General features: G+C 44.2%; 1 protein-coding gene across 1 annotated transcript in view; it reads left to right on the plus strand.

Annotated features, from left to right (window-relative positions):
• Positions 1–16,020, plus strand: part of LOC138261625 (SCO-spondin-like) — a 1,514,343-nt gene that overhangs the window by 851,505 nt on the left and 646,818 nt on the right. The window contains exon 79 of the mRNA XM_069210750.1: positions 15,097–15,193. Within this exon, the coding sequence (XP_069066851.1) occupies positions 15,097–15,193 (97 nt within the window). The remainder of the gene's footprint in view (positions 1–15,096; positions 15,194–16,020) is intronic.

Consider the following 16,020-nt stretch of genomic DNA (forward strand, 5'->3'; position numbering starts at 1 on the left):
AGAAACCAAGTTACTTACCTGTAACTACAGTTATCCAGTATTGGTATCTTTCATAAATCCTAAAGTGTTTTTGCTAATTTCCCCTTCAACCAATTTATGTGTGCTGAGAGCTGGGCTTTCACACACATTTCTGTCACCCCTACAAACAGTTTGCTCTTGTAAATTGTGCTTGGGGGAGGGCTTGGGTATGAGTTAGGCTGCAGATTGATGTGCATTAGTGCTCACTGGATATGACTGTGCTTTATTGCCCCGGATTTGTTTGAGACAATCGGTCTCTTTCCCTCTGTATCAACTTATGTTTTTCTCTCTTGCTGGATTTAATTTTGGATTTCAGACTGCTTCAGATTTTGGAATCAATCCTGGGCCTGCCTTAAGACCACAACCAAACAGCTTGCTGTGTATTTCCATGGACTGATGGCCCCTAGTGGCTGGCTGCGCACCCCATGTGTCTGCTGTCTGCCACCTTTGTCGTTTCCTGGTGGGGGAAGTGATTGAGAGAAACAGGCAGTGAGCACACCATGTGACAAGCCATATTGAGCCTAGCTTGGCTGCTTCCGTAACTGATGGCTGATCTCCTCAGGCAGCAGTTCCAAATGCTGCCATACTCTTTCTCCTTGCTGCCTCTAGGCAACCCCGCTCCCCATTCCTCCTTTTAGGCCCTCAGCGGGGGCATAATATGTCAAAAGTGGGAGCCCTGGAGCCTGCTGCCGGACGGAGCTCCGTATAGGACCATGCTTGAGCTGTGGCTGCAGCATTCCCCCTGTGCCAGTGATGCTTCTTTAGGCTCCTGTGGTCGGTGTCCCAGCGGCGTAACAAGCCTGCACCAGTCCTCCTTGGCCAGTGTTTGATTTAGGCTTGGGTTGGCGGTAGCTGGGGTTGTCATTGCCTGCTTTGCTCGCTGGACCAGTGCTGCCGAGTCGCTGTCGAGCTTGGCATCGCCTGCCCACCTGTCCACTCCGGTCTGCCAGATTGCATTACCACCCTCCCCCCATGCATCTGCACACACTGGACTAGAAAAAAGGGAAAGGGCTATTTGCCTCTTAACCTATGTCTCATGTCCTATCCACATTAGGTCTGACAGACACAACATGCAAGGGGCTAGTCCTCCTGAGGTTGAGTCAATCACTCCAGATTCCTTTGAGAGAGAAAACAAACCATAGGCTATGTATCGATCAAAGCATCTTAGCGGGAGACCCATATGGTCACTGTCTTTGTTCAACTTTCTTTAAAAATATGTATTACACCACAGAAGCCATTGCACTTTGCTGCACAGACATATCATGTCAGACAAGACAGGCCACAACTCTTGAGCGACTTTGAACATCTGTTGGATACAAAAAACACTTAAATGTGATCACTCTATGTGACTAATTGCAACAGAAAATATGAATGGGTAAATATGTAGTTGTTAGTCCATGTCACTTTACCCAGTTTGAGAACCATCTAGTGTGACATAGGAAGAGTGGGGGATCATGCCCCTATAGTCACACACTGCACATGGCAGATGTCAAATATCTGCAGGATCAAATATACTGGAAGGAGAAATAAACAAATTATTTAAACCTATTTTGAAGCATGCGCAGCATTAGGCGCTATGCCATAGGTGGTTTATATACGCCCTCAAGGGTGCTTTGTTGATTTTTTACAACTAAAATGAACACCAGTCGCTTCCTGGCTGCTTGCTTGTCAATAACCAAGCCTCACCTTTATCTGTTGGGACTCACTGTAAACTCTATGTTTGCTTCCCCATCACTGCGTAATGTTTATGACATCAAAGTGTACTCCCACATAGTGTGCTTTAAGGAGGAAATTATGGGAAATGTAGTTCCCATTCTTCGAAACTCCATAGACAGAACACCAGTGTCCAAATCTGGGTTCATGAAGGGTATTGAGATTATTATTATTGTTCATGACACTTTATGGTGCCATGACTGTGACACTGAACAGGAAAGAAACTGGTATCATACAATCCTTGGTTTCTTGGAGCTAAACCTGAGGACAGTTGCTGGTTTTTATCTTTACTCCATAAGTCAAATGCCTGTGTCCAAAAAACAGCTTTATGATCGATACCATGATGATCATTAGTATTGATTTCACACTTTGGGCCTGATTTAGATCCTGGCAGAGGGAAATACTCTGTCACAAACGTGACGGATATCCCGCCCGCTGTATTACGATCCCATTATATCTTATGGGGGCCGCAACACGGAGGACAGGATATCTGTCGCATTTGTGACTGAGTATTCCATCTGCTAGGATCTAAATCTGTCCCTTTGTGTTTACAATATCAGATTGAGACACTGGACAGGAATTGATTAAACAAAACACTAGGGACAGTTGATGTCAGAAATGTTCAAGGAATCCTATAGCTTTTATTCATTTTTCCCTTTCATGAGAAAGATAAAGAGTGATGGACGTATTGGGAAGTGCATGTGTGATTGTGATCCCCTAATGGAGTTACTGTATACTGCTCAGTTGATTCCATGGAATCTCACCTTAAATTATGCCTGTCTCTTATATGGCCATAGCTGTTTGTGTGCTAGTAATGCCCTATGTTGTTACTCAAGCACATTTTCTCAATAATAGTCCTTATTAGTTCTTTATCAGTGTGTGTATTTTAATCAACATGGAGATTCAGTCAGGTAAATTACATTGACAGAGTTGCAGTTTGTATAATTTCTTTGCTCCCAAGTGGTTCTCCACCCTAGGGTATTTCCTTACTGTGCAAGGTGAATCGATACACTGAACAGTGTCCATAAAGGTAGTGCCCTCTGATTCTGGGGAGGTCCATAGGGCTCTTTGGTCATTTTTCAACCTAGATTTGGGTCTCCTGAACTAAAAGGTCTCTCTCACTTGTATTGCTACGGGAAGAAAATAAGGCTTTCTCAAAATGTAGGCTGTTGCAATTGAGGATAAAATAGTGTGGATTTACAGTTTTCTTAACTGCATTGGTATGTTGCAGTAGGGGCTCATACAGATCAACTAACTTTTCTCCTCCCTCATCCTGTCTTCAAGGAACCCATCACTACAGCTGTTCCTGACTCTATTTGCCTGATCTATCAGGTGTCTGGGATAATGTTTCTAAACCACCTCGGTTGTCAATTTATCTGCCTCTGGTTTGTAATCCTGTATATAAGAACAGTTTCCGCTACTACATAGCAGTTGTCTTGCTGGCAACTTTTCCCTAAGAGAGTGGGGATGAGCGCTTTCAAAAAGGACTTAATTGTTTTTTTTGTCAGTAGGTTTTGTGTACCCGGTTCTTGTCAATCTGCATTTTTTTGCTCTAATGGTCAGGTGTAGAAATTAGATTTATGTGTTGTTTATGGTCATTGTAAACTTAAGGAACTGGAATTCCGTAGCTCTATCAGGGTTAACGTTCCTGATAATGAAGCCATTATAAATATAGTAAACCACAATCATAGATTGTCATAGGAGGGTTTGTTGTTTCAGATGTGATGCCACAGTCATAGATTCTCACAGAAGGGATTATTGTTTCAGATGTGGTCTTTTCAGATTGGTGGACCTAAAGGCATGCTATACTTGTGGCAAAGGGGCTGCTCATTAAAGTTCTGTGTATCTGACAGAGACTTCTAGTTGCAGATTCCTTACCTTATTTCCCCCAGGCATCAGACTGGATCCGGAGAATCTTCCTCGAACAGTACCTTTATGCGGCGTCAGGTGGTGTTGGTTGACTCTGTGTACGTCGTTGGCATTGTGGTCGTCGTGATGATGTTGCTGTCATTTATGGGCGCCACCCCAGCACGCTGGCATCAGTTTTTTTCTCTCCACGCGCACGCAGATCTGAAGAAGAGTTAGGCTTAGTCATTTTTTGACTAGCTTTGACCTTTTTGTCATTATTTTTAACTTTTTGGTGTGTTGAGGATGTCACGGAAGACCGGGTTTAAACCGCGTGACTCATGTCACCAAATGATATCGGTGATGGATCCACACCTCATGTGTTTGTGGTGTCTGTAGGGTGACCACAACCCAAAGTAGTGCTCCTAATGCCGGGCTATGAACCCGAAGACTTTGAGGGAGCAGTCCTTGAAACTCATGGCGGCCTGGCGCTCGACTCCTCATCGCACCCAGTCTCATTCAAGAGGAAGGTCCCAAAACTGCTCACGGAGTCATCACCACTCTTCGTCGTCCCATTCTAAATCTTCGGGACACTCGGGTCATAAGAAGAAGAAGTCGAAGAAGGCCAAATATTCTTCGACTTCGCCTCGTTGCTCGGCCGATGCATCGTGGGAAGAGCTTTGATTCTCTAGGCCTCTATCCATGGAGCCTACTTCTGGGTCCAATCCGCGCCTCCCCATCTTTCCGGGAGCTGGACTCACCCCTGCCCAGCTGAAGGAGTTTTGGGCAGACCGACCCCACTGTTGTGCCTTTAGGGCCCGGGGAATTGGATAGGGGCCCCCTCTGATTCTGTACCGACGGCTTCTGCTCTGGCTACTGAGGTCCCCTCCGGATCCGTTGTTGGACCCGTGCCAACACGACCTTAGCTGGTGACGCCAAAGATGTCGCCATTGTGCCGGAAACAGCAGCGCTCAATGCTGGATCTGATTTCAATGGGGTTTTCTCACCTCAGATTGAATTCTGACCCATTTTGCTATGGGTATGAATATGGGGAAGGTTTGGAGGGGTTGACGGACCCTTTGGAATACCTGCTTGACAACCCTAACATGGACTGGCCTCAGGAATTGGGCAAGGCTAGTGGTCTAGATACGTCTCCAGAAGCTGGCATTCTTTTCCCCCCTACTGTGGCTATGGCGGAGGGAGCTTCATATTCTATGGTGGTCAGAGGGCAGTTGAGGTCCTCGGCCTCAAGCTTCCTTCTGTGGCGGTCAGGACTAACCTCCTGACTGAGGTGCTTCAGCCTGGGACTTCCACTTCAGAACTCCTTTTACCCTTCAATGAAGCCCTCACGGATGTCCTTCTGGGCGCCTCATCCAGATGTAACACAGGGGCTCTTGTGAATAGGACAGTCACCTGTCACCATCGGCCTGTGCCAAACGACCCTAAATTCCTGTCCCAACATCCTACGCCTTAGAGTCTTGTCATCCAGTGTTCTTCCTCCTCTGACACATTCCCATCTGCTCCCCTGGATAGGTAATTAAAAAGACTGGATAAACTTGGGAAGAAAATGTTTTCTTCCTCCAGGCTAGTATTGCCGTCCGTGAACACCACATGCCTTTCGGGTCGCTAAACCCATTCATTGTGGGATACGGTCGCACAGGTATAGCTGCAGGTCCTGGGGGAGGTCGGGCTGTCATCTCCCAATCTGTTGCTGATGGGAGGGATGTGCCTAAGTTCACAATTTGTTGTGGGCTGGACACGACCGACCCATTGGGCAAATCGGTTACGTTGATGGTGGCCTTGAGGTGCCACACCTGCTTGAGGACGTCTAGTTTTTCAGGGAATGTCCAACAGTCTCACATGTACATGACCTTCAATAGCACCCGTCTCTTCGGAGACAAAGCAGACTCTGCACTCAAGAGGTTCAAGGAGTCCCAGCCTACAGCTCGGTCCCATGGCCCGCAGCTGACCCTCGCCTTACACAGTCAGCTTTTCGCCCCATTCGTGGTCAAAGAAAAGGCTCCCTGTTGCATCCTTTTCCTGTCAGCCATGGAGCGGCTGGGGACGCGGAATCCCACTGGCTTGTGTAGACAGGGCGCCAGAGGTCTGCCGGTGACACATGCCAGATGGCATATGTGGGCTCTGCAGTGGGATCTGAAGCTCCAGTGGGCGTAGCATCACGGAAGTCTCTCCAACATGGTGCAGATCTCGGAGGGAACTGCAAAAGACCTGCAGTGGTGGCTTTCAAATCGCGATTGGATCAACAGCAGATCCCTCTCCATTCCCAAACCAGATCTTATGGTACTGACAGATGCATGACTCCTGCGATGGGGTGGCCATATGGGAGAGGTGGAGATCAAAGGTCTCTGGTCTCTGGCAGAGCTCCGCCAATCAGGCTTGCATTGAAAGCCTCTCTAAGAGGTAAAGTGGTGCAAGTGTTGACGGACAACACTACCGCCATGTGCTACTGCAGCAAGCAGGGCGGAATGGCGTCATGGACTCTTTTTCAAGAGGCTTTGCAACTCTGGACATGGCTGAAACATAAGGAGGATATAATTCTGGTGGTTCAACATCTGGCGGGATCTCTGAACACCAGAGCAGATGAATTCAGCCATCAATGCATAGTCAATAGCAAAATGGCGTCTCCATCCGGAGGTGGAGGAAGGCCTCTTTCAGCAGTGGGGGAGAGCCTTGGTTAGGTGTGTTTGCTTCTGCAGAGAATGCACAATGTCAACTGTTTTGCACGTTGGAGTTTCCAAAGCAGCACTCGCTCAGCGACGCTTTTCATCTCGGGTGGAACTCAGGCCTCCTTTATGCCTTCCCACTTATACCACTTCTGTCCAGAGTTCTGAAAAAGATCAGGAGCGACCAGCTCAAGTAATCCTTGTGGCGCCAGACTGGGCATGAAGAGTATGGTATCCAGAGCTACTGAGCATGGTTACGGATCCTCCGATCAGACTGCCCCTTTGGGAGGATCTTCTGTTGCAGCAGTAGGGGAGTTTCACCCAAACCTCTCCAGTCTTTGCCTTCTTGTGTGTAGATTGAGAAGCAGCAGTTGACAGCTTTTGACCTTCCAACCGAAGGTCACAATTGTGATGTTATCCTGGCAGACAGGTGTCCCCCCACCAAAACGGTATACACTTGCCATTGGCATAAATTTGTGGCCCGGTATACTAACAAGTCTGTTGATCCCCTTTCTGCACCTATCTGAGCTTCTCTTGTTAATTCTTTATTTGGCCCAGCAGGGCTCTGCTTTGGGCACCCTTAAAGGTTATTTACCAGCAATTTCAGCCTTTCTTAGATTGCCAGATCAACCTTCCTCATTCAGTTCTCCCATTGTTGGAAGGTTCCTTTAGGGACTCACCCATTTGTTTCCTCCAACCCTATTCAATAGGCCCCAGTGGGACGTGAACCTGGTCCTAACTTACTTTATATGTGCCCCTTCTGAGCCGCTGCACAATTGTCCCCTGCGGCTCCTAAAAATCAAGACTGCTTTTCTGATTGCCATAACCTCTGCTCGCATAGTAAGTGAGCTTTAAGCTTTTTCTTCCAAGCCACCATTTTTGTCTGCCCACATTGACAAAGTGATGCTCTGTACAAGGGCCTCCTGCCTTCCTAAGGTTGTTACGCCTTTTCACATAGGCCAGTCTATCACTTTGCCTACTTTTTACACACTCTACATCTCTCTCATGAAGAGGAGAGACTCCACCGTCTCAATCCAGAAAGAGCATTGGGGTTCTACCTCAGTCGTACTAGTGATTTCCAGGTGGACAATCAACTCTTTGCTGGATATGTGGGTGCGAACAAAGGGAAGGCGATGCAGAAACATACCATCTCCCGATGAGTACTGCTCTGCATCAAAATGTGCTACGCTTTGGCACAGAAGCAACCCCGTGAGAGCTTCCATGCTCACTCTACCAGAGCAACTGCTGTCACCACAGCGTTAGCACGCAGAGTTCCTGTCCTTTATATATGTGCACTGTACATTACTGCCTGGACAGTCAGATCCGCCGAGATGACTACTTTGGCCGTTCGGTCCTGCAGGACTTTCTAGTAAGATCTTGGTTTGCAGCCCACCGACAAGGATGGTATTGGTTGGGTATCTATTCTAAGGTAAGGAATTTGCAACTAAAAGTCTCTAGAGGGCAGAATGTTCTAATGTACAAGTTACTTACCTTTGGTAACGATTTATCTGGTAGAGACATATTCTAGTTGCAGATGCCTTACCAACCCACCCATCATCCCCTCACTGCAAACTGATTTCTAGGGACAGGAATTCCTTTTTCAGGGCCCTAGTTCTGGCACACCATTCTCAGTGTTCTTTATGACTTCTCACTACTGGTGTGGAAAGTTGTGAAAAGAAACTGAAGTAATCGCGCCGGGCTGGCTCCTATACACAACGCAGCATTATCTTGATGACCACGACGCAAATGACGCATGTGGAGTCGACCGATGCCACCTGACGGCACACAAAGGTACTGCTCGAAGAAAAATCTCCAGATCCAGTCTGATGCCTGGAGGAAATCCTAAGGTAAGGAATCTGCAACTAGAATATGTTTCCACCAGATAAATTGTTACTGAAGGTATGTAACTTGTTCTTCTGTAAGTAAATGGTACTTTCATATGCGTAAAAATTATGTTTCAGAACTAGACCATCTAGTTTCATTATCCAATCCCAGTCTGGGGGGTCAGATGTAAAAGAAAGACAAATTGGCTCGGCAGTCTAGCAGTTTTGTTGGCGGAACCAGTACTCAAGGTCATTGAATTATTTTTCCACTTAACAGAAGAGAGGATATTGGCTGCTGAGAGAGCCATGGCTAAAGGAATAAGTAACGAATAGCCTGCAGCACTTACTCCTTCTCAACTTTGGAGAAGAATAGGTCAATGGATGTTCCCCCTGCCGGCTCAGCGGTTCCGCCCCCTCTGCATCACTTCATTACCCTAACTCTAAATGCCCTGTTACTGAAGCAAATCTAGACTACAACAGTTGGAGCTCTGCAACTCTAGGAGTGGCGTCAGTAAATGATGTGGCACAGCTACTTGGATTAATTGAAGACCCAATTGACAACTTCCCTGTAGTGTATGGTCTCAGAGTAGACGGGTACTTCTCACTGATCAAACTCTGCTCTAAGCCATAAATGTTTTAATATAGAAGGTAGAAGAGCAAATAAGTTGGCCAACAAACCCTCAGTTATGGGAGATAGATTATTTTCTTTAACTGATGGTTCAGATACCTCCAGGCTCTGAGACCCTGAGGTGGCGATTTGCACGTCAGCTCTGGGCAGTAGCTCAAGTAGCTTTTCAAAGATCAAGCAGAAGCCCAAGTCTCCCAAATTTCAGTTATCCAATGGAAACTCCAGGATTTCGAAAATAGGCAATGACAAAACAATTTGTAGATTTTGAGACTGGAGGAGGGAGTCGAAGGCAGTGATGCAAGGTGATTTATGGTGAACTTGTTCAAAGGAGCCTTTTGTGATTTGCCTTCTTGGAACTGGGAGCAAGAGAATCAAACAGCTCATTGATACCCCCTCATGCTGAAAAAACAGAGTAATTATAGTCTATTTTGGTAGCTTTTTTCTTTGGCAGCCCATTTTCAAAAAAGCCCTTCCTGACTCCAGGAGAAGCTTTGAAGGTTTTTCCTTCTTTGCAAGGCCGGATTTTAGTCATGTAAATGTAGCGAGAAGGTAGCAACTGAGGTAACGTATAAAGCCATGTCAGTAAACTGGTGTAGAAGCATATTTGATGAATCCTGCTTGTCTCAATATTATTTTCAGAAATAAGACTTGTCTTTTTACTTCTGAGATTAAAGCTAAGGAGTATTTGGATGAACTTGTAGGATCAACATGATTGGGGAACATTAATGTACATGGATTAATTTAGTCTGATTGTTGTTGTTATATAGTATCACCCCGTATGGTATCTTTACTAAGCACTCTATCTTTTCTATTATTTTTTTGTATTATTTGGAGTGTTTTGTTTCGAGTCTTTGGGTTACCTTTTGCAGTTTGGATACTTCAGTGTATTAGTAGGTGGCACACTGTGCAGATGAATGTTTGATTGATTAATTAATTGCTGCTCTTAGTCTCTTAGTCCTCACAATCAGAGAAGCTGATTAGTATGTATGTGTGGAAGCTGGGGAGGAGGCTGAGCCCTGTCTGGTTGCTTCTAACTGTAAGAGAGGGTGAGGGGGACTGGTGGTGGGGCAGGATGTGGTGGGAGCGTCCAGGGTGGGGAGTGGGAAAGAATGGCGTATACCATAAGAGGAGAGGGGAAAATCTATTTTTTCTCGAATTCCAGTAGGACTTTTTGTTTTTCATTTGTGCCTATTTGTTTCAGGATCAATGAAAAAGGTTTATTATATGTGGGGGGGACACTAATATAGTTCACTTAGAGGGCTCAAATAAATAAGTTATGTATAGCTACTGTCAATATTTATTGTTTGAACAATAGCGTGAAAAGGAGGATTGTTGTATAAGCGCTGAAAGTATTACGTGCAGATATTCTTTGCTTTCAAGAAATTCATACAAAGGGTTCAAGAAAAATACTTTTAGAGTCTTTAGGCTTTATGTTGGTGGCATATACTACACAAGGTACAGGTACACAGGGGGTGCTAATCCTCGCACGTAGGAATACCTGCAGGTTTGTATGCAATATTTTTGACACGAACGGAAAATGGGTGGTCGTAAAATGCCAGTTTGGTACTGGAACCTTCTAAGGGCCTAATTTAGATAATCCTTCTGTACTAGATTATCTGAATATTGAATTGGCCTCATGGCCAACACCAAATATATTGTATGGGGATTTAAACATAAGCCTGCTAGGTGGCTCTGCTGATTTTACAAAAAAACTTTATTTATGCATGCCTAGGGTCTTTAGTCCACTTACTATCTAAAGAATAAAAACGGTCTGGTAGATATCTGGCAAAAAGACAAAGCACCATATCCAGGATATATTTTTTCATCACCCCATAAAAAGGGTGATAGATGAGATTATTTTCTTACTTCCCTTAGCTTGGTAATTGCTATACAGATTGAGAAATATCCTCAAGTTATGTCAGATCATAATCCCTTGGTAATTGAAATCCCTTTTCAGGTGGGGACAAAAGGAATGCAGACCTGGTCATTTGAAAGGGGGCTATTAGTCAACAAAGAGTATATGTTCCATATGAATTAATGGATCCTTGTTTTGTGAACTGTAACAGAGGGATCGCCCCAGCTGGTGTTGTCTGAGGTGCATTGAAAGATGGTATAAAGGGGTATCTCTTAGTTTCAGTTTAAATCGTCAAAAGACGCATCACAGTTTTTGAAGCATAAATGTAAGGAACTAAGAGGGTCATTATGAACATTTTCAGAATTCCCCGCCATGTTCATGCTGGCGGTCTAAACACAGACCGCCAGCCCTTTGAAGACCCCGCCGGCCCAATAATATACATTCCACTGGGCGGGCGGGCGGAAACAGCGTTTCCACCAGCCGGCCCAGTGGAATGCTGGGCCGGGACATTGCCGATGGCTCCACATGGAGCTAGCGTTAATGCCGCAGTGCGGTGGGTGGAGTAGCACCCGTCGCGCATATCACTGCCTGTATATCGGGCAGTGACCTGCGTGACGGGGGCCCCTGCACTGCCTAGGCTGGCGGAAGGCAGGTTCTTTATCAGGAGGGCAGAGCTACTTGCTCTCCTATTAATAATAAATTGGCAAACAAGGCGGCAGAAAAGTATATGGTCTGTATGAAAGAATACCATAAGTTTTGAGCGAGTTGGTCATTTCCTGGTGGGAATTTTTTTAGGTCAGGGATAAGTTGGGGTTTGGCTGTCACCACTCCAGAGGAAATACTAGGGGTCTTTTGGTATTTTTACAAGGATTTGTATGAAGCTGGAGGGGATAGTGATAAGAACATAAAATTAAGGTATCTTAGAGGTAATCATAGGTACAAAGGCTGATTCTGAACAGTGCAAATTTCTGTCTGTCCCATTCTGGAATGATGAAATCAGGGAGGCACTTAAGGGAGGCACTTAAGGCCCTGCCTTCTGGAAAGGTGGTGGGCACAGATAAAGTTCCTCTGGAGTTATATAAGGTCTTCTTTCAGGTTCTTGAGGCTGACATGGTTAAAATTCTACAAGAGGTACAAAGAGGCCAATATCCCCCGGATTCTTGGACCACTACAATTATAGCAGTCTTTAAAAAAATGTGGAAGGTTCCCCAAGACCCTGGTCATACAGACCTATCACTTTAGTCAACAGTGACACTGAGGTCTACTCAAAAATGTTAGAAACAAAGCTAAGTCGGGTTATCAGCAAATAGGTATCTCAGAGACAGCTCTGGTTTATCCCTCAGCGAGGAACAACTGGACATATTTGCTGAGTTATGACATTGTTTGATTTGGCAGCAGTGTCAGGTGACCCCATGGCTTTTGTTCTGTTAGATGCCGAAAAGGCTTGTAATAGGGTAGCTGGGACTATTTGTGGGCAGATTTAAAGTGGTATAATATCGGCCTGCGTTTCATCAGAGCTATACAAGCAGTCTATAGATATCCTACAGCCAGACTCCCTTTCATATAATGAGAGGCAGGAGACACGGGTGTCCCTACTCACCCTTACTGTTTGCTCTTTGTGTAGACCCTTTTATATGAAAGTTGGAATATAATGTATTACTCAAACCAATTGGATCTCTTGGTGGTAATACGAAAGTTTTGTCATAAGTGGTTGATATTGCTGTCCTGGCCCCCAAACCTGGGAGAGACAATCAATGAAGTTGAAAGGAAAGTTTTAGAATTTGGGAAAATTTCTGGCTACTCTCTGAATTGTAATAAGACTCAGTTGATCGTTAACAATCCGGTACAATTGAAGGAAGACCAAATAGTAGAGCATGCAGTTTACTTGGGAATAAATATTACTTTTAATATAGATCAGATTGTCAAATGAAATCTAGCCCCAATAATTGATAAGGCAAGAAAGGAGGATGCATAATCTTCATCTTTTGATTATAGGTTGGTGCAATGTGATTAAAATGTTATTTCTACCAAAGGTCTTGTACCTTTTTATGACCATTCCTTTAGAGTTTGAAAGCGGGTGGTTTAAGTCAATGGAGAATATGTCTAGCAGCTTTAGTTGGTCCTCTTCTAAGCCTAGAAGATTGTTTCAGTCTCTAACTCTGCCCAGGGCAAGATGAAGCTTTGGCTGTCCCCCACATTAGGTACTGTCAGTGGGCAGCTGCCCTACAATATATGAAGTCTCTTATTGGGGGATGCAAGAGTGAGCATCAATATGAGCCTCGGGTCCCTCCTCCATATGAACTATTATCAGAAGGTGATGGCAAGATCTTTTTTTTAAATTGGTTGAACAAGCTACTATTAAAACGTTAAATTAAAGACTCCACTAGCAGCCTTTAGGATCTGGGCAATTGTTACAAAGAAGGTTGGCATTGGCATATATATTTATCATACTCCTATTTGGAGGTCCCCCCTGTTGGCAACAATATTCAAGGATGCTTGCTGTCCTAGGTTGGAGTCAAGTGTGATTGAGAAATTGAGTGACTTCTTTCTTGAGAATAAAATGTTGTTATTTGGAGAGTTACAAATGGAGTATATGATGGACAAGACAGAATTATTTTAAATATCTTCAGGTCTAGGATTTTCTGTCAAAAAATGCTGGGTGCCAATGGTTTTACTAAGCAAACAGTGATGGAGCTCCTCCGCAATAAGGCTGGCTAAACGCTAAGCCAATTTTATGATTTTATGAACAGGCTTACATCTGATGATCTGGAGAAGCACCTTCCAAAATGGCAGAATTGGCTTGATATTAGAGATTTTAGTTTCCTTGACTCACTTGAGCTTGGGGGAACCTGGCTTCTGTCAGTGGGACTGCAGACCCAACATTATAAAACAATTTTCGACTTGTATTATACTCCCGCAAAAATTGCTAAGTGGGGGGTGGGAAATGTATGCATTCGAAGGCAGAAGGCAGATTTAGTGCATATGTTTAGCTCTTACCCAGCACTGTATTTGTTTAAGCAAGATATATCTAGCTTTCTGAAGATAGCCCTCCATCTCGATGTAAACTTAACACTTCAACTGGTATTGCTGGGAGTGCATAACAATGCAGGTGGTAGCTTTGGGCAGCTTTTTGTGTTTATAACCATGGCAGTAGCATGCATCTACATAGCAGCAGCATTGCTCAGTCCGGCCCCTCCTACATTCCAGCAATGGCTAGCAAGGCCACTTTTGATGTGTAATCTGAAATGAAGACCAAAATCAATTGAAAGGCAAGAAATCAAAAAAGGGGCAAGCAGATTTGGGTTCCACTGCAGGGCTGCGTAAAAGGTAGGTCCATTGGTCACGAGGCACACATGTGATTGATTACGTGTATAGCTGATGAATTATATTTTGAAAGGCACTTTATATTTATCCTGAAATAAACTTTGTGACATATTGACGTATTAGTATTTTATCATGAGTTATACTTTTTACATTGTAGTATCATGTGCTTCTTATATAGTAATATATGGTCCTTCTTTTCAATGATGTATTCAATCATGATCCTCTTGTGGCAAAAAATGTAAATAAAAATACTTAAAAAGAAGAACTCTGTTAATCAGTGTGCCGTCAAAAAAATAAGGAAAGAGCCTGGAGTTTGGCAAAAACATGCAATAAAGAGCACCGTAGTTCCAGAACCCATGTGTTATTCTCAGGGGCAGCACCTCTGCTATAGCGGAAGAGCCTCGTCCCCCTGCTGAAAGGAAGCAGGGAAGCAGAAAAATAAAATTATAATAAAAGCATTTTATTATCATTTTATTTTTTTACTTAGGTAGAAAGGGTGTGTGCTAGGTGCACTCTGAGTGTGTACTGTATAGTCTGCTGTCCAAGGCCGGCCAGATCCACATGCGCACTTGGAACTTTCCACCTGGCTGTGTTTCACAGCCAGGAGGAGACCAAGCCCAAGCTCCCACTCCCTCACTGGGAGGCATTTCAACCCACTCACGCCAACCCTGGTGCTTCTCTCATGCTATGTAACAGCATGAGAGAAGCGTCTGGTTTGGGTGTGTAGGGTATCAAGGCAGAAGCACTGAGGTGGTGAGAGAGACGGAGGCACGGCAGGTAAGGGTAATTTTTTTTTTTGCCCCCCCACTCCGCACGCTGCCCCACTAGCCCTTCCTGCCAGAAGCTACCCCTGGGTATTCTCCATATTGAGCCTGAAACTGACATGAATAGTAACACCAGGCCTAGAATTATCACTACATTTTACTAGCCCAATAAGAATGAGTGACAATTATAAAATTGATGCCCTGTAGAGGCCATAATCCTCCTCTGTGCTTGTCAAAGGGTTCTGCAGAAAACTATGAATGGATGTTTTGAACATTTAACAAAATCTCAATTTGCAAATGAAATGTTTATGCAACTCCTAATTCCATTGAAATTCGTTTTTTTACTGAATAATATTCAACTCTTCTCATTTCATGTCAACTGATAGTGTAGAATTGATACACACAATTTAATGCTTTTCTCCTTTTCTCCTTTTCTATCTAGAAGTTTCTGAAACTGGAAACAGTTCTTCCTGGGCTGGTGTAACACCCTGGGAATATGTCTTGCCTGGAGAAATTGTGGCTGGTCCCTGCCAGAACTGGTAAGCAGCAAGGTTTTCATATTTTAACCTTATTCTATAGGGTCTGCAATGTGACGGTATTGTCAAATAAAACTAAAAGATATGCTTTGTTTTTAGAGTGGTCTTTGCTTTCTCTGAGAAATATTTTTGGGGAAGATAGTACCTTTCTTTTTATTGTGTCCCATAAAATGTTACTCATTCTGTTACTCAATCTGTAAATAGAACGAAGTGACAGTGCTCTGGATTTCACAACTATTAGAGGGGAAATGTGCTGAGGTAGATGCCACAGCTAAAATATGGCTTAGGCATTCTCATCAAGCCCTAGGTGCACCAAGGTAATCTGTTACATGTGGCATCAGCGGTTTCACATTGTTGGGAGTACCTGGATTTTTCCATAATCCCTTATGACATCTTTACAGGTCTATGCCTCAGCCTGCATAACAACATCCTTTACCTATCTCCATTGTTTGATATTTCAAGTCAGTTCTAGTAAAGACGAAGGCATGTCCTCAATACAGTGCACACTCAACTTCTGAATAATCTGAAATGATCTGTTTCTCTGCAAACCTAACTACTAGAAAACAACTTATTTTGCATCATTAAGCTACAGAGCGGTGGACTATGCACTGATTGCCATCTTCCATGTTAAAACCATAGTTGATCCAATTAAAGTCACCACTCTACTACTATTGATTCTCTTGCCCCCATAGTCAATTTGACATGGTCCACCACCCCACACATTACTACAGAGACAAATTGATGCTTGCATTGTAGGTAAAGACTCCTATACTCACCAACACAAGCACAAGTTAAAAAAAATGTGACATCATTTTCATGTCACATGATGC

Source organism: Pleurodeles waltl, chromosome 10 (assembly GCF_031143425.1).
Source record: "Pleurodeles waltl isolate 20211129_DDA chromosome 10, aPleWal1.hap1.20221129, whole genome shotgun sequence".
Lineage (NCBI taxonomy): Eukaryota > Metazoa > Chordata > Amphibia > Caudata > Salamandridae > Pleurodeles > Pleurodeles waltl.